We start from the raw sequence: 21,821 nt of genomic DNA on the forward strand, positions 1-21,821 counted from the left end.
ATTGCAGTCTCGTCGTTTTCGTTTTGACTGATGGGCCCGTCTCCGAAGTGCTGGACGTCTACCATGTTACCTTACCTCCCCACAGACGGCGCCAAATGTTGTGGGAGTTTTTCCTTGGATGATGACGAGGAGGTATCAGGTTCCACGTAGCGTTGAGTCCAGTCCACGTCGGCGGCGCACCTACAAAACAAGAATATTCCCGTAGGAATATTCCCTCCGATGCTTAAGTAAGACACGGGTTTTAAGGAAAATGTAATTGATAAACAGAAAGCATTAAAGTAAGTAGTAGAATGTTTCTTTATCTAAAATTGTGCAGTGTGTCCATTTCTTGGGAATTGGATGTATTTATAGTCTCCCCTTTTGAAGGGGAAAACCTTAGAGTCAGGTCATATGATTGGCTAGTTTACCAGATAAGGACATGTGTCACTATCACAACATTTCTTATGGGCCATGGGCCTCAAAGGGGAATAGTACTTTTAATGTAGTCCATGCATCAGCATAAGCTGATTCTTAGGTGGCAGCCCAAAGGGGCGGCGGACCATTGATTAGGAGCTACGTGTCGCATACCATTGGTGCCACGTAGGTGGGGTATTTTTACCCACATCAATAACCAATCTGAATCTGAATCCGATCCTGGCCCACATTTGACTAGGGCTGTCAAGAAGTGAACCGATCCACCCGATTTCTGACAAAAACCGAAGTGACCCGAAAATACAAATTCACACTAGAGCTGATCACACATGGGCCCGACCCGCTAGCCCGACCCGAAAAAATCGGGGTTTGGGCAGAATATTTCTGGCCCGGCCCAACCTGAACTTTAAAAAAAATTGCGGGGCTTTGGGCAACGTAAAATAATAATTTTAGTTATAAATTTTTCCGGCCTGAAAAAGCCGCTATTTTGGCCCGAAATAGTGGGTTTTGGGCACATAAAATTAGCCCTAAGCTTGGTCCGGTCGGCCCGGCCCGACACAATGGGCATATTTTTATTTTCTCGGCCTGGCCCGAACCCGACATTCAGGTCTAATTCACACATTCAATCTGCTTAAACTACATTATCCGATTATATCCAACCCGTAACCAATCGATGACCCAATTTGACACCCACATTTGACATTTGGCATTCACTTTTGGCATTCCTTCGGTTGGTTTCGCAACTACAGTCCTACGGACTAGTATTGTCGTCGTCCTCTGTGGTTCATCTGAAAAATGGGATGTTCATTCAATTCGCCAATTCCTTCCGAAAGAGCGATTTCCATGGTTAAACCTCATGAAAGGTAAACAATTAAACCCTCCTCCCTCCTTTTTCCCTTCTTGACAATATCGTCAATGTCTATAATTTGTTACTCAATTGTTGATTTGATGTATATAATTGATGTGTTGATTTGTAAATTATCAAACCAAAAACTTATTGGTAAATATTGGTAAATTATCAAACCAAAAACTTTTCATTGATTAATTAATGTTAAATAGCAACACCATTACATTAATAAGAACACAATTACATATTGATAACAGTAATAAGAACACAATTACATAGGTAATTTGATAAGGGAATACATAATTCTTGGCTAATTGCACTGGAAAATTGGAAATGTACTTAAAATTGATTGATAAAATCCTCAAGAGAAATTCCTTTGGAGTAATAAGGATTGATCTACTCAGATTCCGCTTTCGCCGTCTTTACAACTGAGGATACGACGTTCTAAGCAGTTAGCCTGTCAAATAGAAAGAACAAACAAACAGGTTTTGAGTTATGAGATTCAATTAGCAGAAATCAAGAAACAATCATGTTTTTGTTGCTAAATATTGATTATTAGCAACTTTAAACTGGTGGGTATTTGAAAGGGGTAGCTTAAGTGGGTGGGATTTATGTTTGCTACAAATTTCAGTTTCAGAACTGATGCTTTGGAAAAGTGTGTGCTATGTTGAGTTGATAAAAACAGTGGCTTCAAGTGAGGACAAATGGTTGGCTTTCTTTTATCATAAAAGAATTTAAGAACTAGAAAGCGAAAAGAGGCGAAAAGCGTTGGATACGTGCTAGTGAAGTATCATCATCCATTCTTGTCCATCTAATTATTTGGAATCTTAAAAGATAAGTTGTTTGGACTAGCAAGTTGCAAGAATACGAAACACAGGATATATTATCCAAAATCTAATTGAATGTCAAATGGATTCTTGTTTGTTTCCTGTCTTTTTTATAGGTGGTGAGGGATTGGGGACAGGATAAGGAGTTGCATCACTTGCATGTACTGTGAAATGTGGTCATGATTCAGGAATACTACATGTATCGTGATAATAAACTAGACGTTTCATACTTTCATTGTTTCGTGATTGATAAGTGTTATGTAGAAGAATCATCTATGAAACATAAGGTTGACATCAATGAAGTTCCCAACTTCTGGTATCAGTCTCTTGGACCCATGAAATTTACTATGGTGAATATTTAAGGTCACACATGTTCTGTTTGCGCCACACTTAGATCCTCATGTCTGAATTTAACAGTGGGCGGGCAGTAAATTATGTATAGTGAAAGATAGTTGACTGATTATCATGCTTGTTAAAAGGTGGAGGGACTAAAGTGAATGGTTCTTCTTAAACTTCAAGTGAATCTAGGAACATAGTTATGACTGCATGAGGAATGATGCATGCAATGTATGGTGGCAAGTGATTGGCTTGTAAGATTTAGGTTATACCTTCATTTGTTGAATTTGATGTTTTAGCCATTGCGTCCATTTGATCTGTAAGGGTATGGGACTTGACCTTGCTCGATGCTTTTAACATCCTCAACAAGGATTTCATAGTGCCTTTTTACTTCTTCTGGAGATTTCCCAACAACATTGGCAATCTTTTGCCAACGGTCTTGAGTGTCCTTATCATATAATGCCAAGGCCTTTTCGAACAGTTTGTTTTGCTTGGTTGTCCACACGGAGTTGGAACTGCATGATGTCATATGTGACAGCCAAACGACTAATTAAACTCTTCTTGTTTCTGGAAATGAATGAGATTAAGGAGGTTTATTTTTGGTCGATATTTAAAAAGGTCAAATGAGGAAGTGAGCTAGCAAAAGAATTGTGGCCAGATTAAAGGACTGGTCACTTAAGTCTGGGAGGACTCCTTGTATTGAGGATGGGAATGGTTTGAGATTAATCGAGTTACCTCCTTATAAACTAGAGGAAAAGTTGTTTGTGGGGTTAGTCCCAGCTGTGAGAATCCTGCAAAAGGTATTCTAAGCAGTGACCCTTCCCACATTTGAAACCACAAATCAATCAGGCCAAAGAGATCAGTATAGTATGAATGGATGTACAGTTCCACATCCCGGTTATCTTGTTTATCATATTGTTAGCAGACTTTTTTCTTCATATTTGTCATTAGTTGCTAAGATTCCTACGTGTCTTGAGGATAAATTAATCCCCACTAGTGTATAATGCTTCATTAACTCTCGTCATTTATTCCCTTGCTGTTCCTTTATTGGTATGTTCCCCAGAATGATACCCATTTCAAATTTGCTTGACTTCCAATCTATTTGTTGCCCCCACCCTATTGACTTGTGTTAAATTTTTTGGTGCTGGGGTTTATTTCACATATATTGCTAGAATCAACTTGCCCAGAACTTAAGGCTCCGTTTGGTTTGGTGTAAAACGATTTTCCACGGAAAACATTTCCCAAGGGAAAACACAATTCCAAACTAGTTTTCCTTTGTTTGGTTCCTTAAAGAAAATGGGAGAAAATTGTGAAGATTGAGGGGAAGAAAGGAGAGGAGGTAAGGAGGAAAAGTGGTATCCCTCCCTTTCAAATGGAAGATGTTTTTCCACCTTTGAGGGAGTTATGGAACATTGTTTTCCATCTCTTGCCCAACCAAACGAAATAAAATGATTGAAAAGGGGAAAATCGTTTTCTATAAAAACGTTTTACACCCTACCAAACGGAGCCTAAATCCTAGACGCAGAATAATAAAGAATATGCTACCAGAATATCAATTTTTATTTAATGTTTACATGTGATGTACAAAATTTGCAACTTGTATATGAATCGGCCTTTTGCAGATTCCCCTTGATGAAAGAGGGCGATGACCTGTGGCAAAGGAGTCTGAATAGACATCCAGCTTCAGGCTTCACTCTCTGGTTCTTTTAGTGTTTGGACAAGGAGCCAAATCTAAAGGAGTAATAAGGAAAAGGAAAAGCTAAATTAGAGATCATTCTTATTTTAATTGTTTTATCTATGAATTGCTCATTCTCTTAGCAACCAAGCATCAATATCTGACATTCTCACTTCAGCTGACATAATCAAGCACACTGGTTATTTTGCCGCACTAAACTAGAGAATAATCCCCACTTTGTTTTCTTTTTTGTGGTTTTAGTGGTAGGAGAAGAAAGCTTTAAAAAGGTTTTGTTCATCACTTTGTACGGAACAAACAACCTTTTATTAGTTTTACATACCTACCTAAGCTACATGATTCTTTTAGGCAGTATCATATACTGATACCATATATAGGAATTAAAACACTATGATTGGACTGTTGTTACATCTTTGAAGATCTTCTATCTGGTGATTCTTATATCTGTGCAGATTGTTATTCTTCCACTTTCTTTTATTCAATCTAGATATGGACTACATTTTATTCAGAGAATGAGTAGATTATTTCTGGCATATACTTTAAAACAAACTGGGATAATTTTTTTGCAATTTAGTTGCTCCTGAGCAAGTTGCTTGTAGCATCTACCCCTTTTAATAAGTGGAACACCTACTGTCCATCCATTTTGATTTTTGATTAAATTTTCAAGTACATCTTTGTCGTCATCAGGCATATAATAACATGAAATTCTTCCTTCAAATGCCGAGGTATTAAATTCTGTGATTGTCTGAGTTTGTTGATATGAAATAAAGCATAGCTAGTCTATATTTATAGTTTGACATTTTAATGGTGCTTGCTTTCCAGTTAGTAAAATATGTCCTAGTGGATTCTCCTGAAGTGCCTTTTAGGGTTATTTGCAAGTATGTGAATATTATACAATAATCTACCCGTACATACGAAGTATATTTCACCCACGTTGACATGTATTGTTTTATATGTCTAAATTTTAGTTGATGTGGTTAGACCAGTGTATAAAAAAGCGCAAAGCGCACTAAAGCGATATGAGTCCTAGAGCTTAAGCGCAAGCGCAAGGCGCGGGCTTCATCGAAGTGAAGCTCACTTTTTAAGAATTAAAGATTTTTACTATTATGAATATATATCTCACTAAAATAACCACAAAAATATATAAACATCAGATTTGCTTCCCAAAATATATTACTCCTTGCTTTAACAAAAATATATTACTCCTTGCTTTAACAAAAATAAAGCATATAACATAGTTTTTATCCAGAAGCTAGAAGCTAGGGTCGGCTGTTGTGACTGTTGTCTTCTCTTTTCTTCTTTTTTGGACTATTGGTATACTTTATATTGTTAAGGATTAATATGGAGTGGTCCAAAACACAATAACAACATATAAAAAAGCTTTCAACGTAAAGTAATAATAAAAAAAAAGAATTTCAATGAAGCGCCAAAAGCGTGCTTTTTGCACTTCACGGGCGTCATGCGCTTAAGCGCGCTTCGGCGGGCTTAATCACAAGAGCTTCGCTCAGACCTAATTAAGCGTTTTTCCCTAGAGCTTCGAGCTTCAGGGCTTTAAACATTGGGTTAGACTTCCTTTTATTTTGTAAAGTAATAAAGTAATACGTAATACGGTAATTTACCAACATACATGAATTACCAACATACATGAATGTTGTTTATTTTATTCTTGTTGAAATTTACCCCCCTCCCCTTCAGATTATACTTAAGAACCGTCACTTGAGTAAAATATGGTGTATATTTTAGCCTTGCAGGTGTACAAACTATCTAAGTGCGTGACAATGGATAGGCACAAGTCCATTACAAGATGATATCTGCAATTGATCGAAATTAGACATTAAACTTCATTCAAAGAAAGAGGAAATAATCAAGAGAGGGAGAAACTCAAAAGGATGATGTCAGAAAAATATGAGCTATTTCAATTTTTTTGTCAATATTTCATTCATGTTTCTATGTGCTTTTCTAGTGACGCCTTGAGGAAAAAGGCACACTATGTACAAAAAGAGAACCCCAAATCCCCAATATTGCTTTTGTATTTAGTTAATTAAACTACAAATAGGTGGATTTTTCCAGGAGAATAAATATTTGTGTGGGAAAAGACACTTATAATTGGTTATCATTTTCCAGGAAGGAATAAGAGTGAGGCGGGTGGAGTGTGTACCTGTGTGTCATTGGAAGAAAGAGGATCTATTGCGAAAGAGATATCCACCCACAATGGTCCTTAAGGTAATCATGATCATGATGCTACATATCTGGAATCTCCTTATCTTCTCAGTCTTCGTTACTCATGCATGGTTTACCAGTGATGTGTGATGGATGTGCATGTTTAAGTGATATTCACACGCTAAAAACAGAGAAAATGCAGGGTATATAAGGCTTAACTTTAGAGCTTCTTACTCCTACTCCCTCCGTCTCGATTTTATAGTCCCGTATTCTATTTTTGGGCTTCCCAAAATTTATAGTCATGTGTCTAATTTTGGCCATACACTTTCTCACTTTCCCATACACTGTATTCCACTTTTCTTAAAACCCGTGTTTTACTAGGACAGAGGGAGTACTTTTTATAATAGAAAGGCTTGAAAATGGTTATGTTTCGAATATAATTATGTCTCCATCTTGAAGCACATAGAGGAGATTATCCTTTCAACTACTTTGTCTCATAGCAAATGCAAAGACATGATGAGCTTTGTGATTGAGTCTTATCAGGGCATATATTTGAATATTTGATACTCCTATTGATTATAAAACATTTGGTGCTTCTTACAAGCATCGCTTATTCGCTTACCTGGCTCGAGTCACCCGCCCTATGACTCAAACCCATGAACTTGAATGGTGCACAGGATGTTCTTGTGCAGATACTTGTGGAATTGGAAAATAAATTGGTCATGTTTATTTATGAATTTTAACCGAAGGGATGATGAAACCATAAGCTGAGTTTCTGATGTTACAACTTTTGGTTGTATTGGATTGTGAGCTCCGCCTAGTCAATCTCCATGATTGGCGAGCAAAGCATATCAAGGGGTATTTTCGTAAATAAATTGTTAAAGTATACAACTAAATATTAAAGAGTAAACAGGTCTGGAGGTCCTTAAACTTTGCCAAAAGGAGCAGTTAAGTCCCTCAAGTTTATGACACATATATTATATAAATATAAATTATTGTAAATAATAGAAATAGTCAACCTACTAGAATTAGTTAGCGAGATTGCTTTGCATATTTCACGCAAGTTATTTACGTATATAATGTAGCTACCAACAATGAATTAATTTACGTATTACGTATATAATGGAGTAGTAGGTCGACTATTTCTATTATTTACAATAATTTATATTTACAGAATATATGTGCCATATATTCTAACAGATACATCATTTACAGTATCTCTTCACCAGCGCAAATAGGTCGACATTTCCTTTGGTTTAGTTAGAGAGAGAAAGTTAGAGAGAACAGAAGAAAAGTTCAATTTGCCTTCTTCAATTTCCTTGAACCCGAATGGGTTCATTTCCAAGACCACCAGATGATATCCTCATGAAACACATCAATCAAGAACACACTCCGTTCAAATCCTCAGCTACCTTGAATTTCAGAGAAGCAATAGCATCATCATCCCAATGGTTTAAAGAGGCTAGGAAAATCATTACTACGTCGTTAGAGTGGGAAAAAAATAATGATAAGATCCCGGATGACGGCTTAGCGGTGGCGTTTGATAGAATCACGTTGGAAAAGTTACGAGCGCCATGGAAATTGACACTCATGGGTAAGTGCATGGGGGTTCAGGTGAAATCGAGTTAACTGGAAATAAGGGTTCGAGCGATGTGGCGTATCAAGGGTTCTTTGGAGGTTATTGATATTGGTAAACAAGTTTATTTGTTTAAATTTACCCAAACCGATGATTATGAGCGCGGGTTGTTTGGGGGTCCATGGTTCATTATGGATCATTATTTAATGATAACACCTTGGAAGCCAAATTTTAGGCCGTCTGTAAATGGGTTCGATTTCATGTCGGTTTGGGTACGTATTGAGGAATTGCCGGTAGAATACTATGATAAAGATGCTTTATATGAGATTGCTAAAGTGATTGGAAAGCCAATTCGAGTTGATTATGCAACTGATAAAGTGTCAAGGGGAAAATACGCAAGAGTATGTGTTGAAATTGATCTTAGGAAACCAATTATCACCAAGGTGTGGGTTGGTGGATTTTGGCAGCCAGTTGTATACGAGAATATCACGGCACTTTGTTTTAAATGTGGTAAAATTGGTCACGTATTAGAGAGATGCGATCAGATGGATGGGAATGAGTTGGTAAATGGACAGCCCACTAATAAGCCCAAGTTGGGTAAACAGGATGAAGCCCAAATGGAGGTGGATGCATGTGAGGCCACTACAAGTAAGGATGATAGCAGGGTTGGACAAACACAATCTGATATTTATAGGCCTTGGACCCTGGTCCAAAATAAGAGAAGTCCAAGAAATAATTATGGGAAGCAACGACAGACTAATGCCCGGATTAATGAGTATAAGAGTGGTTTTTCCTCAAAAATTGCGACAACAACCTCATTAAATGGGGTTAACTCGAGAATGACAAGGGATAAGCAGGCTCACCAATCAGAAGGAGAAGTTAATGAGCCAGTGTTAGTTGCCCCAAGCCACACTTTACTGGAGATTAGTGCTACACCGGAGTTAATTCAAGATGGGGGTGATAAAACCGTACACTTGGCAAATTCGTTCAACCACTTGGCAAAGGAGGATGATTCACCTTCTGCCTTTTATAATTCGGATCCTTCTTTTCACTGTGTGGTAAACCAAGCTAACACTTCTTCCCTCTCACCAACCAATCCCCTTTCTTCGTCTTCTGAAATTCTTCTTCAAGAAGCTACTACTTCTCCCTGTTCAAATGGAAAACCAGAAAAACACAAACACCACATGCATGCAGACAAATTTCAATCCAAATCAAACCCAGTGGAGAAACAGCAGGACTTGGATTCAAAGAGGACCCAGACATTATCGCAATCAAGTCAACCAGCAGATGATGGAGGAAATTCAGCAAGTTCATTGCCCAATCAGGCAACCATCGATGTTGCAATTGTTTCCAGAGCAATCGGAGACGAGTGCATGCAGGAGTCAGAGAATGCCGAAGTCAGGGGGAATGGAGTTCAAGAATGTGGGATTGTTAGCAATGGAATTGAGAAGGAAAGAGGGGATGGAGCCGATAGGACCAAGACCGCGAACAAGGTGGGATGTACCCCCTCCACAGGAGATGAAACACTTACCATTAACAGGGAGGGAACCGGATTTCAACCCGATAAATATGCGTCCCCATATTCCGGTTCGGGTGCAAAAAGAAATTCCAGTTCATCCTTTGCAATTCGAAACTCAAAGTCAAGAAATGGGGCATGCGGATCGCCTTATGGCATTTTACGTCACTCAGAGAGAGGTGGTGGGAGTACAAGTTCAAGTCAGCACGTTTCAAAAGATGTTAGATCCCAGGAAAGTGTTTACGTACGTGACTCTAATTCGAATGGAGGATCTAAATATGATGGGAGTCGTGCAGTATTGGAGGGATTGGGAGGAGTATTTTCTTCCACCCAATGCGGAGGAGATGGAGCATCCTAGGTTAGGGGTCCAAAAACCAATTCCAAATTTACAAATGAAAATTTGTCTATGGAACGTTCGTGGTGCAGCAAGAGATGATTTTGTTCCAAGGGCTTGGAACATAATCCAAGATCAACATCCATCCATTTTTATCCTTTTGGAGACGAAGAGCGATGATCATCGAGCAAAGGAGGTAATGTTTCAATTGAAATTCCATGATTTTCGCGTGGTTCAACCGACTAACAGGAGGGGGCGGGGGGATATGGCTGTTTTGGAAGAACTCTGTCGATTTGACTCTGTTTTCGGAAGAAACAAATCTGTTTCATGCTCTGTTTCACTTCCGAAATATAAAACCAGAAGTTTTAGTAACCGGAATTCATGCTCCTAGTGTTTCGGGTCCACGTCATCAGTTATGGAGAGATATGCAGCAAAATCTACCTCCAGAGGATACTCCATGGTTGGTGGTGGGGGACTTGAATGAGGTGACCTCCCAAGCAGAGAAGAGTGGAGGACGTACGTTTAAAACTGGGCAGTGTAGGGATCTCAACAACTTCGTGGATGCAGCGGGGTTAGTTGATTTGGGTTATAGTGGATGCCCTTTCACTTGGACCAATGCACGCGATGGGGTGGACATGATAAAAGAGAGGCTGGACAGAGCAATGGCGAATGCGAAGATGCTGGACAATTTCCCGAACATACAGGTATTACATCTACCTCGTACTCACTCTGATCACGCTCCTATTATTGTTTCTTTATATAATGATTACTGTACAGGCCCGTTTCCATTTAGATGTAAGGACGTTTGGATTGAACATCCAAATTTTAAAGAATTTTTTGCTAAAAGTTGGACTAATGAAAGCAATGATTTCATAAAGGGTAGGAATAATTTTCTAGTTGGTATTAAAACTTGGAATACTAATGTTTTTGGTAATTTGACTAGTATTAAGAAGCGTCTTTTAGCCCGTATTAATGGAATCTAGGTTGCTTTAGCTAAATATCACTCACATTTTTTGATTAATCTGGAAAAAACTTTGCTAAAAGAGCTTAATGACATCTTTAGAAAAGAACGTTTGATTTGGGCTCAGAAAGCGGGAATGAACTGGAGAAAGTATGGGGATTTTAACACAAGGTACTTTCACTTAATGGCAAAAATCAGAAAAACTAGGGGAAAAATATTAGCTTTGAAGGGTGTGGATGATAAGTGGGTTACTGATCCTCAATCTTTAAAAACAATGGCCACTAACTACTTTAGGATGATGTTCCAAATAACCCATTTCTCAGAGTAGAAGGTTAGTTAACTTGGGTGGCAATAATAGAATTTCATAGCAGGATAGCATGGTTCTTCTTAGGCCCATTTCTGATGTAGAGGTTAAGCTTAACCTTTTCCAAATGGACCCAATTAAAAGCCCAGGGCCGGATGGAATACAACCAGTATTCTTTCAAACCTTTTGGGCTGAAGTTGGGCCAAGTATAGTTAAGTTTTGTTCTGAGTGTTTTAGTTCAGCTATCATCCCAGAAGATGTTAATGATTCCTACATTACGCTCATACCAAAGTCAGATCAACCGGAAAGTATGTCGGATTTTAGACCCATAGGTTTGTGTAACACTATTTACAAGTTGCTCACTAAAATTATTACGAGTAGACTCAGGCCTATCTTAAATAATTTAATTAGCCCCCTTCAATCAAGTTTTATCAAAGGCCGGGGGATAGAAGATAATGTAATAGTTGTAAAAGAAATAGCGCATCACTATCATAAAACAAGGAAAGGGAAAAATATAATGGCCTTGATATTAGATTTAACAAAAGCCTACGATAGTCTAGAATGGAGTTTCATTAGAGATACTTTAGTCAGCTATGGATTTCCTACTAAATTTATAGATGTGATCATGTGTTGCATTACTACCCCCAATATTTCTGTTTTATGGAATGGTGAGATTACGAAGCAGTTTAAACCTTCTAGAGGGATAAGGCAGGGGGATCCGTTGTCGTCTTACATTTTTGTGTTATCAATGTTGATTGAGGAGAAAGTGAATAGAGGGGATTGGGTACCTTTAAAGTTAACAAAAACAATTTCCATTTCCCATGTTTTTTATGCCGATGATGTCTTTTTATTTGGTTCAGCTACACAGCATAACATGGAAGTAATTATGCACACAATGTCTGATTTTGGGGCTATGTCAGGTTTACAAGTTAATATGAGGAAGTCCTCCATTATATTTCCAGTTAAAATGAACCATTTAATCAGGAATACCATAGCAGGTTCTTATGGACTACGAATTTCTACTTGTTTTGGAAAGTATCTAGGGGTGGATATTAGACCAAATAAATTAAAAATTAACAACTATTTTGGTCTTTTAGATAAAACTATGGATAGAATAAAGGGATGGCAAGCTAAGTTGTTAAATATGGCAGGGAGATGTACTCTTATTAAGTCAGTTTTAAACACGTATCCCCTCTATAATATGCAGACAAATATCATTCCGAGTGGTGTAATAGATAGAATTGAGAAATCTTGTCGTAAATTTTTATGGAATAAGGTTGATAGAACTAGATATCTGGCTCGTATTTCTTGGAATAAAATCACAATTCCAATGGGGTTAGGGGGTCTGGGAATAAAGAAGTTAAAAGAATGGAATTTTGCTTTTATGGCAAAATTGGGCTGGAAATTGCTAACTTCTCCGGAAAAACTGTGGGTTAGGATTTTTAAAGATAAATATTTAAAAAATGGCTCCTTTTTTGAATTCATTGCCAAACCCTCGCAATCCCCGATTTGGAGAGACATTTTAAAAGGACGGGGTCTTTTGGAAAAGGGGATAAGGATAGGAATTGGAAATGGGGAATCCACTTCGCTTTGGTATCATCATTGGGTCGGTGCTAAACCGTTGTATAAGTTAATTAATAAGGAAATTCCGGAGTCGGTGGGTCATTTGTTTGTTAGTGATATTATAAAACAAGGACAGTGGAACCTTCAGAGAGTTTCTCACATTATACCAGATTCTATTCAATCTGATATTTTAGCAACTCCATTGGCCAAAGTGTCTCAAAGCAAAGATTTCCTTATTTGGACCAAGTCAGATGATGGCAACTTTTCTATAAAATCTGCTTATTCTCTTATCTGCAATTCCTTTTTTGAAGTCTCTGGGAATTACAACTTCATTTCATGGAAAGCCCTTTGGAAAATCTCAGCCCCCTTTAAATACAGAATGTTATTATGGAATTGTGTACATGAAATTTTGCCAGTTGCAGATGCTTTATCGAATTACATGGAGTCAATTTCTAGATACTGCAGTCGTTGCTCCTATGCTCCTGAAACTCACTTACACTTATTTCGTGATTGTGGCGATTCAAGCATTCTTTGGAATTATATTTTTCAACGTATTACAGTAGCTAAAGAAGTTTGCTTGAAATCTTTTTTTACTTCAAATTGGCAACAATGGATGGCTTATAATCTTAGTTTAAGCAAGAATTGGAGAGCTGTTTTCATTGTGGCTGTGTGGCATATTTGGAAGGCACGAAATAGAGCAGTGTTTGAGTTGAAAATGATCAAGCCTTTTTCTGTCTATAATGCTTTCTATGTAGATTATAGGGAAACTAATTTAATGATGCAGGGAAAGGTAGCCGGAAACTGGTTGCAGAAAGCTCCAGCTTGGAAGCCCCCAGCGCCAGGCTTTCTAAAATTGAACATTGATGGCAGCTGGAAAGAAAAAGATGAAGCAGGAGGTGGAGGTGTTTTTCGAAGTGAGACAGGAAGTTGGTATATTGGTTTTGCGAGTAAGTACAATGCCATTACACCACTTGCAGCAGAACTTTACGCGTTAAGGGAGGGCCTTCAAATGGCGGTTGAGTATGGGGTGCAAAAACTTGAAGTGGAAACGGATGCGGAGCTGTTGATAAAATTGTTGACATCTATGGAAGATTATTATCATCATGAATTGGCTCCGGTTATCAAAGATGTAGCTTGCCTTATGACAAGATTCAGTTCATTCTCGATCACTCATCTTCCCCGGTTATTCAACAAGTTGGCGCATTGTATGGGTCAGTATGCAATATCAATGGCCTTGGGACATAAAGTGTTCCTGGATCCACCACCATTCACAGATGTCGTGTATCAAACTCAGCTTAAGCAGGCCAAATACAGTTTAAAGGAGATGGGAGAGTCTTCATCAGCACCTCAACGTCGTGAACAAGTCATTAACTTGGAGATTCCTCCACCACCAGAAGCAGAGCCCCCTACAATGATCACAACAGAAATTATGTTTGGAACTATTCCTACCAAAGTGACTACTCAGTTGGTGAGTGCAAAGAAGGCTTCAGATGCAAAGCAGGGTCAGTCCTCAAGTGATAAAGAGTAGTTTGGGTAGTTTAAGGTTCCCCTCTCTTCTTCTAGATAAATCTAATATTGGGCTAAGTGTAATTAGGGGGGGATCAGTGTTTTGGATAGGGATTAGATTTTATAGTTGCTTTTGGCTTACTCTTTACGGGCTGCAAGTTTTTGAGGTCTTGCCCGTAGCTTTTGTAAAGTTTGGATTGCACACTCATGATTTAGCTTAATATAAATATCTCCTTCGTTGCGTAAAAAAAAAAAGTACAATAAATAACTTTTTTAATGGAAAACTACAGCTTAGCTTCCAAAACAGTGTCGATTATTATCGTTATTGGTTAAAACATAAATAAGGTCTCACTGATTAGACCCCTAATTCTTACACTAGGTTTTATTAGGAATTAATTTACGAGTTAGTTTTACGCTTTTACTCCGTATTCTTGCCATAGAATTCCTAGCAATGGATGCCCAGGCAGATTCGGACCCGAAATCTCCAAAGAGCAGTCATCCTCTGTTAGTTGCTCCTCAACAATCCTCAATACCCTCAAACTAACCGAGTCAATCATTAGCTTATCAAAACCACCTTCATTCTCTCACCTCCAATGTCGCCGATACAGGACACCCACCCAAAAACTAGAAATCAATTCCTTGTTCATTTTTGTTTTGGATACGTTCAGTGGCTTCAATGAATTCCAATTAATTATTCCCTCATTGGCAAATTTACAGCAACAAGTAACAAATTCCACCAAATGATCAATCTATTCGTTTGGGGATTAGATCTCTGTTTTTTCTTTCTCGGAATTAATCAAAATCAAATATTTTAGCATCCCTTTTAATATATTTTGTTAATTTTTATTGTAGATGTATATAAAGAACCCACCCTTTTCAATCCCAAAACCATGTAACCATCTTTCAAATTTCAAGCTAAAACATGGGTTAAATTGCTCTGTTATGATGAAATGTGTAGGGTGAAAAAGCAAATGGAAAGGCTAAGGAAGTTGAAAAAGCTAAGTCAAAATCAAAAGAAGCTATTTTAAATCATTTATACACATGTAAATTGAATTCCCTTTATTTAAAATCAGTTTTATTATTATTTAATTGAACTTAACGGAAAATGTAACGGTGTTAATAAAAATAGCTTATTCCTTCCACTTTGAGGGACTAAACTGCTCCCTTTGAAACTTGAGGGACTAAACTGCTCCTTTTGGCAAAGTTTAGGGACCTCCAGACCTGTTTACTCAAATATTAAATATACAATCTCTTTTTTTATTAAAATTATTTTCTTTTATTTTTATTTTTTCAAAGTATCAAATAAACTTTTATATTGGAATATTTAGATTGTATATTTGTTCATTATAATTACGAGAATGCCACTTGATATGCTAATCAAGAGGATTGTTTTGAAATAACTCTTGGATTTGTTGGTGCCTTCAGTTTTTTTTGTTTTTTGTTTTTTTTTTTACTTTGGTGCGTAATTGGATTAAGAATATGCTGCCATAGTTATTGAACAAGAATAACAAAGACATTTGCTAGATTGATTTAAATTGAAGGCTAGGGTTTCTAGATAGAAGGCAAAATCATAATTGAATAGATTTTGCTCGTTTTGAGATGGGTTTAAACTATGTTTTTGTTTGTGGTTGATTATTTAGTATTCAAGTTCGTGTGGTTCAGTTAGGACTTGTGATTTGGTCACTTGAGATTCTTTTGCGCAGGGATGACAAACAGACGAGATATCTTATGTATGAGGTTGGCTAAAAATATATACGGGTTTGTCTATTGATGACGCTAACAGGGGCGGACCTATGCAAACCGCGTGGGGTCCATAGGGACCCCCATTATTTTCTTAAAAAAATCAGAAAGCATACCTAATTTGAATTTAAAAGAAAAATTATATGTGTGGTCCCCCATGTTATGAGTATATAGCAACAAAGATATGGGAAAGTGGAAAAGACAAGACAATTCTCATTCCCCTAATCACGTGAACCAACTGGTCCCTTTCAACAATTGTACTTACTAAATTAATTTTTTATTGAATTTTTAAAAAAAACTATAAATGTAAACCCCAAAATTCTTAATATCTCTTTCATCCTAAAATTCCAACGACTCTAATTGATCTCTTTCCCTATTTTACTTTGAGTTGTTGCTCGTACTGCACTACTATTGTCGGTCGCCGCCGCCTTCCGCCGGTATTATTAGTGTCGCTGGTCTCTATTGTCGGTCCCCGGAGTTTGTCACCATCTTATATTCTCATAGTAGTATTGTCCTCTTAACTCTTCATTTTCAATTAATCAATTTATATTGTTCAATCTTGTTTAGGTTTTTGTATTTTGTAAATTAAATTTGGGTGATTGTAATTATAGAATTGTATTAATTTGTATTGTTTGGCTTATCGAGTGGTTTAATTTAATTGAATACTTGATTAGTTGATTTTATTTGTGGGAAGCAACTTCAAGTTAGATAGTACCAAATAGTAGTAATCTCAAATACCAACTAGAGTACGCGCATTTGAGATTCTTGGTAGCTGAGATTTATCATTTATGACTGCCAATTAGATAATCTAGTTGGGCGCAGTATGCATTTCTTCCGTTCTTCTAATTGGTTGATAAACATAAGGTAGAGGGTCAGAACTCTGAATATCTAATAATAATACTAATATTTTGCATTCTTGGGCTAGTCAATTAGATATTCATGAGGGTAGAATTTAAGAAGTTCTGCAATTAGATATTGTGAGGGTAGAATTTAAGAACTTTTATTCTAGTCGAACATCTTAAATGAGTTAATTATTAAAAGCTAATGGTGAGAGGAACAAATTATGTGAATTTTCTGATTAGCTTTTTTGTTTAAAGTTGTTAATTGTTAGTACATTTGTTAATTGTTGTTTTGTTGATTTATATAGTGACTTTGTGAGAAGGTGAGAAGATGACTAATGACAATTGATAGCCCTTCACGAAAAAAGAAAGAAAGCAATATTGAATTGATTTGTTCAAAAATAAAAAGAAATGGTGAATCAAGTTCTATTATTTTCTATTACGGAGTATTTATTTTTTACATTTTCCTTAGTTTTATTGTGTCTTATCAACGAAATTATATTTTGTTTTTAAAATGCATTATCAACAAATCTATTACGGAGTACTTTGAAACTTTTTGTGCGATGAAGTCGAATTAAATTTGGGACCCCCATTTTATAATTCCTGGGTCCGCCCCTGGACGCTAACATGCTTTATTGATATAAATTAGTTTGTTATTGATGGTAATGACTACCAATAAAAATTTTGTTAGTACCAATAAAGCAAAAGTCTTGTAGGTAGTGATTAAATTGTATATTTGGTAGTACCATTGTACCAATAACATTACCTATGTATGCCAATAACATACTCCATAATAACTTTGTACCAATAAAACATGTTAGCATTATAAATGTGTCAACTCTGTTATTGCTCGAGACTCTCCTTATGGATACCCCCCACCTAGAGATGGCCAACGTGGCGGGTTGAGTGGGTCGTGGGTGGGTCGGGAATAATTGATACACGACCCACCTTAGTTAAACTAGGGTGGGTCGAGTCGTGGATTGTGCGGAAAAAATGGACAAAGTACATGATGTGAAGTTATAAAATTTGTATGAACTTAAATTAATTAATTTTTATGTTATATCTCTTATTTACATAAATGTGGTTAATGTATATATACACAATAAAATTAGAATTTATTAGCATTTTAAATATACAAAATTGTTTAAATTAAGATGAGTTTCGCGGGATGGGTTCGTGTATTGGATGGGTTTGGTTTGTGTGTTGGGTTGGGTGGGTCAGGTGTACCGTGGTGGGTTGTGTCGGGTCCTATGGGGTGGGTCGAAATGGATTGTGTTGAAAAAATCCGACCCACAACACATCAAAAAAATATTCTTGTTGGGTTGGGTTGGGTTGTGTCGGTCATAAGTGTGTCCAACACATATGACCCACTATGGGTTATGTCAGGGTGGGCTGAATCAAACCCGATCTACTGACCATCTCTACTGACCCTACCACCTATAGCCTCATAGGAACATATCCAACTTAGTCAACTACCCATCACATTCACGACTCCTTAGTTACAAGCTTCCACAAGTTAAAAGTGAGGAGAGACTACAAATAAAGTGAGGATTCACTAGTGTACAAAGAAAGTGAACCCAGCTAGCTCTATTTGAAGTACATTTATATCTAAGGCTTCCATTCATTTTTTGTTGTCCAGTCACTAATCAAAGTAATCATATTTGTTCCGGGGTTGAAACGATGGAAGGAGCGTCCTTGATGTCTTGAGTTCCGATCACGTACGGTGCCTGCAAGATGAACTTTGGGCCAAGGGGGGGTCCCCGAGGCGGAGCCTCCGACGCTCAAGTCAGTACAATTGATGTATAAAATGAGGTGTTTAGGGGAGAGAGAGTAGGGTGGCTTCTCTAGGGTTAGAGAATCACCTTTTTACCTTGCCCTTTGAGGGGTATATATAGTGCCTTTGTTGGGCCTTTGAGGCCTTGTAAGGAATATTGGGCTTGAGTGGATTTTATTGGCTTTTAGGTTAAAATGGTGGGCCCATTTTAACACCCCAACAATAGTTGTTAACGTAAACTTGGTGGTTGGTGTAATACTGGAAGTGGAGACAAAAAGGAGCTGATTCTAGAGTGCATAAAGGAGAATCATGAAAAATCTTACAATTAGGGGTGTTCAAAATCCAGCCTGGACAGGAAAATAGACCAGAACTAGCCCTGGTTTTGGACCGGTCCGGTCTCCGGTCCTTCAAATTTTGGTTTTCGGGTTCCTGGTCCGGACTGGTTGACCCGATTTCAATTAAATACAATATTACTCTTCTTTAATGTCTTAGAAGCATGCGTTATTTTGTTTTGTTTTCCTACTCTTTTGGGTGTGTTTTGTTTGCCAAAGAAACCTGAACTTATTTGAATTTATTGGAATTGAAATCTGATTGATCGAATAGGACTTTGATCAAACCTGATTGGAACTGGTTGTAAGAGAGTAATCTGGAGAGAGTCAACTTATAGGACATGAATAGAATTTTATTGACCAGATAAAACATGATTGCAATTTATCTGAACTTATTGGGTCTGAAAACTTTTTTTTTAAAGGTGGAGAACACCCTTTCTCTTCTATATCCATCTCTATTCTCTTAAAAAAAAACGGAAATTTAAAGTTCGGAAGATCTTCTAACTATATTTTATTATGGAAATGAATAACTTCGAAAATGGTATGGAGATACATTTAATAATTTCGGTTCAATTCGGTCTAACCCAGTTCGGAACAAAAAAAGTAGTTGTTGTCTGACCGGGACTGAATTTTTCTGCTTAAAATACATATGTTGATTCTTTATTTTTAGTTTTTTTTCGCACAATAAGGACAATATAAATAATTAAATATAAACGGAGGAGCTGAGGGAGACAACGAATTTAAACCTGAGATCTATCGTACCCATCACACGCATTCAGTTTTAACTATTTCAATTGTTTAAAACTTGTGCAACTTAAACGTTACCAACTTCATAAAAAAGCCAAAATAAATAAATGGATAAATACCTCCCACAAAAAATAAAATAAAAAGTGTGGGTGTGGGTGTGGGGTGTGAGCGTTGACGTTGACCCGTATTTTTCTAAAATCGTTCATCAAGAATCGTTCATTCATAATTTCATATCAAGTGGGGAAATATGAGACAATGACTTTGTTCTTCAGGTGTTGACCGGTTTCATTAATCACAAGTTATATTCGGATCACAAGCTTTTTAAATTTAAAAATCAGCTAGTTTTCTATCAAAACGTCTGTTAGAATTTTTTTTTCAACTATAAAATGGTGTTTAATGGGATGTCAGTTGGATAGGATGTAAAAGGAGTAAATAGGTCTGGAGGTATCTAAACTTTGCCAAAAGGAGCAGTTAGGTCCCTCAAGTTTCAAAAGGAGCATTTAGGTCCCTCAAAATGGATGGAAAACGCTGCTTTTTGTTTTCTGTCACTAACGGCCGTTAAAATGCAATTAAATTAAAAGGAAACTAAATAAAAGGCACTAAACGACAAAAAAACAGTTACATTTACCATTTACCAATAATTAAATAAAGGGAAATCCATTTCAGTTAGCTTTTTACAAAAATATAGTCGTTGAGGCTCTCAAAAAACAGAGTATTTAACATTCCATGCACAACAAAACAACAATAAAACACTTAAAAAAAAAATTCTTTCTTCTCCATCTTCTGCTCTGTGTTTTTTCTCTGTTGCTCCACCATAGCTGACTCTTCTCAACAAAAAGGTATTTTCTGCCATTTTTTTTAAAATCTTAAGTTAGCTTATTTTAACAATAATTAAACATATTTAGGAATAAATTATTAAAACGTAATTTATTTGCAGAATGATGAACAGGGCTATCTCTTTGTTCAACAATGGTGATAATGAACACCCTAAGAGGTGCTACTGTGGATTCACAGTATCCATTCAAAAGGCATGGACAAAAGAAAATCCTGGAAGGAGGTTCATTGCTTGTCCAGATTATGATGTTGAAACAAACAGAAGGGGTTGCATCTTTTTTAGATGGATTGATGAACAAGAACCAACAACTTGGCAAACAATTGTCATACTAGGGTTAATGCAAGATAAACAAAGCCTTGCTGCTGAAGTTGATAGTTTTAGGACAAAACTTAGTGAAGCTAACAATTATGCAAGGAAGAGGGAGGCAGACTATGTGATGAGCAAGATGAGAAGACCTATTAGTGTGAAATGTGAAGTGTGGGTTGTAATCCTAGTGGTTCTTTTTTTTTATCTGGTTTGTTTTAAGTTAAGTGGGTTAAGTGGGTAGGTAAAATGTAATGATCTGCACTAATGAAATGTAATGAAGACTTTAAATTCAATAAAATCTAACCTCATGGTCTTTTTTCTAATCTTCTAGCCATTGCAAGATCCTGCAATGCTTGGCTTGATATTGTGTGTCCTTGACTTGGTTGAGTCTGTGACAATGGGAAGTCATGTGCAGGGAAGGAGTAGATGGTTTGCTCACCCCCATGATCAGAATAGAAAGCTGCAGGAGGTCTTTGCCTCTGTGGTGTGGGGAAATGTTGTGATATAGGCTGCATTAATTAAAACAAATTAGGAACAAGTTGGCTTCAGTACAGTAAAGTAACATGTAAGAAAGAATTTGAGTCTATTGAATGACTTACAGTAGCTATTCTTTGATACCCATTTGGGTAGGTATAAATACCCACACCCCTATTGTGCATTGGTATAGCTGAACTGGTTCTTGGCTGTTGTTGCTGTGGTGTGGTCTGCTCTGCAGTAGCATGATTGTTGTTGTGTTGTTGTTGCTTAGGGGCATTCTTGCAACCCCTTTTGTTGTGGCCTATCACACCACATAAGCTGCATTTCATGGCACAGCCTGTTCTCTTCAGCTTACCAGATGCAGTTACCTCTCCAACACCATATCTCCTCTTTGTTTTAGGTTTTTCATTGACCTTTTTCACCTTTGGAGCCACAACAATGCTATCAGAAGTAGGCCACTCTTGAGGACCATTTAAAGGCTCTAACAAAAATTCATATGCCTTCATGTAGGTATGTTTGCAGAAATAGGCATTGACATATTGTTCTGGGTGGTCTACTTTATTCCATATAGCAACAATTGCATGTTTGCATGGAATCCCACTCACCTGCCATGCATTGCAACTGCAAGTATGTTGGTTCAGATCCACCACATACTTAACCTGTGTTGCACCTTCTCTTACTCCATAGCAAAACCCACCATCCCAGTATGCATTCCAACCCCTAGCCCAAATTTTGTGTTT

General features: G+C 37.2%; 2 protein-coding genes across 8 annotated transcripts; one reads left to right on the forward strand and one right to left on the reverse strand.

The window, feature by feature from the left end:
* The first annotated feature begins 1,088 nt into the window (after nt 1–1,088).
* Nucleotides 1,089–20,857, forward strand: LOC110789785 (uncharacterized). 7 transcript variants are annotated; one of them, XM_056840969.1, is made up of 4 exons: nt 1,089–1,274; nt 5,858–6,008; nt 6,239–6,337; nt 7,490–9,724. In XM_056840969.1, the coding sequence occupies exon 4, from the start codon at nt 7,925–7,927 to the stop codon at nt 9,722–9,724; it is 1,800 nt and encodes a 599-aa protein (XP_056696947.1). In that variant the 5' UTR covers nt 1,089–1,274; nt 5,858–6,008; nt 6,239–6,337; nt 7,490–7,924. The 7 variants fall into 7 exon arrangements, 4 of the variants coding, with proteins under 4 accessions (XP_056696947.1, XP_056696946.1, XP_056696948.1 ...); XR_002533663.2 differs by lacking the exon at nt 7,490–9,724 and adding an exon at nt 20,401–20,857 and having other exon boundaries at nt 1,107–1,274; XR_008931276.1 differs by lacking the exons at nt 5,858–6,008; nt 7,490–9,724 and adding an exon at nt 20,401–20,857.
* LOC110789783 (protein RADIALIS-like 3) lies at nt 1,427–3,154 on the reverse strand. Its single transcript, XM_021994485.2, has 2 exons — nt 2,694–3,154; nt 1,427–1,715 (listed from the first exon to the last, which is right to left on the reverse strand). Exon 1 carries the CDS (start codon nt 2,948–2,950, stop codon nt 2,717–2,719), a length of 234 nt encoding a protein of 77 aa, XP_021850177.1. The 5' UTR covers nt 2,951–3,154; the 3' UTR covers nt 1,427–1,715; nt 2,694–2,716.
* Nucleotides 20,858–21,821: the final 964 nt, after the last annotated feature.

Source organism: Spinacia oleracea, chromosome 3 (assembly GCF_020520425.1).
Source record: "Spinacia oleracea cultivar Varoflay chromosome 3, BTI_SOV_V1, whole genome shotgun sequence".
NCBI classification, from domain to species: Eukaryota; Viridiplantae; Streptophyta; class Magnoliopsida; order Caryophyllales; family Amaranthaceae; genus Spinacia; species Spinacia oleracea.

Bases quoted from the DNA above. Each gene is read 5' to 3' on its own strand.
- LOC110789783 (XM_021994485.2), bottom strand. From the start codon at position 2,950: ATGACATCATGCAGTTCCAACTCCGTGTGGACAACCAAGCAAAACAAA.
- LOC110789785 (XM_056840968.1), top strand. From the start codon at position 7,925: ATGTGGCGTATCAAGGGTTCTTTGGAGGTTATTGATATTGGTAAACAA.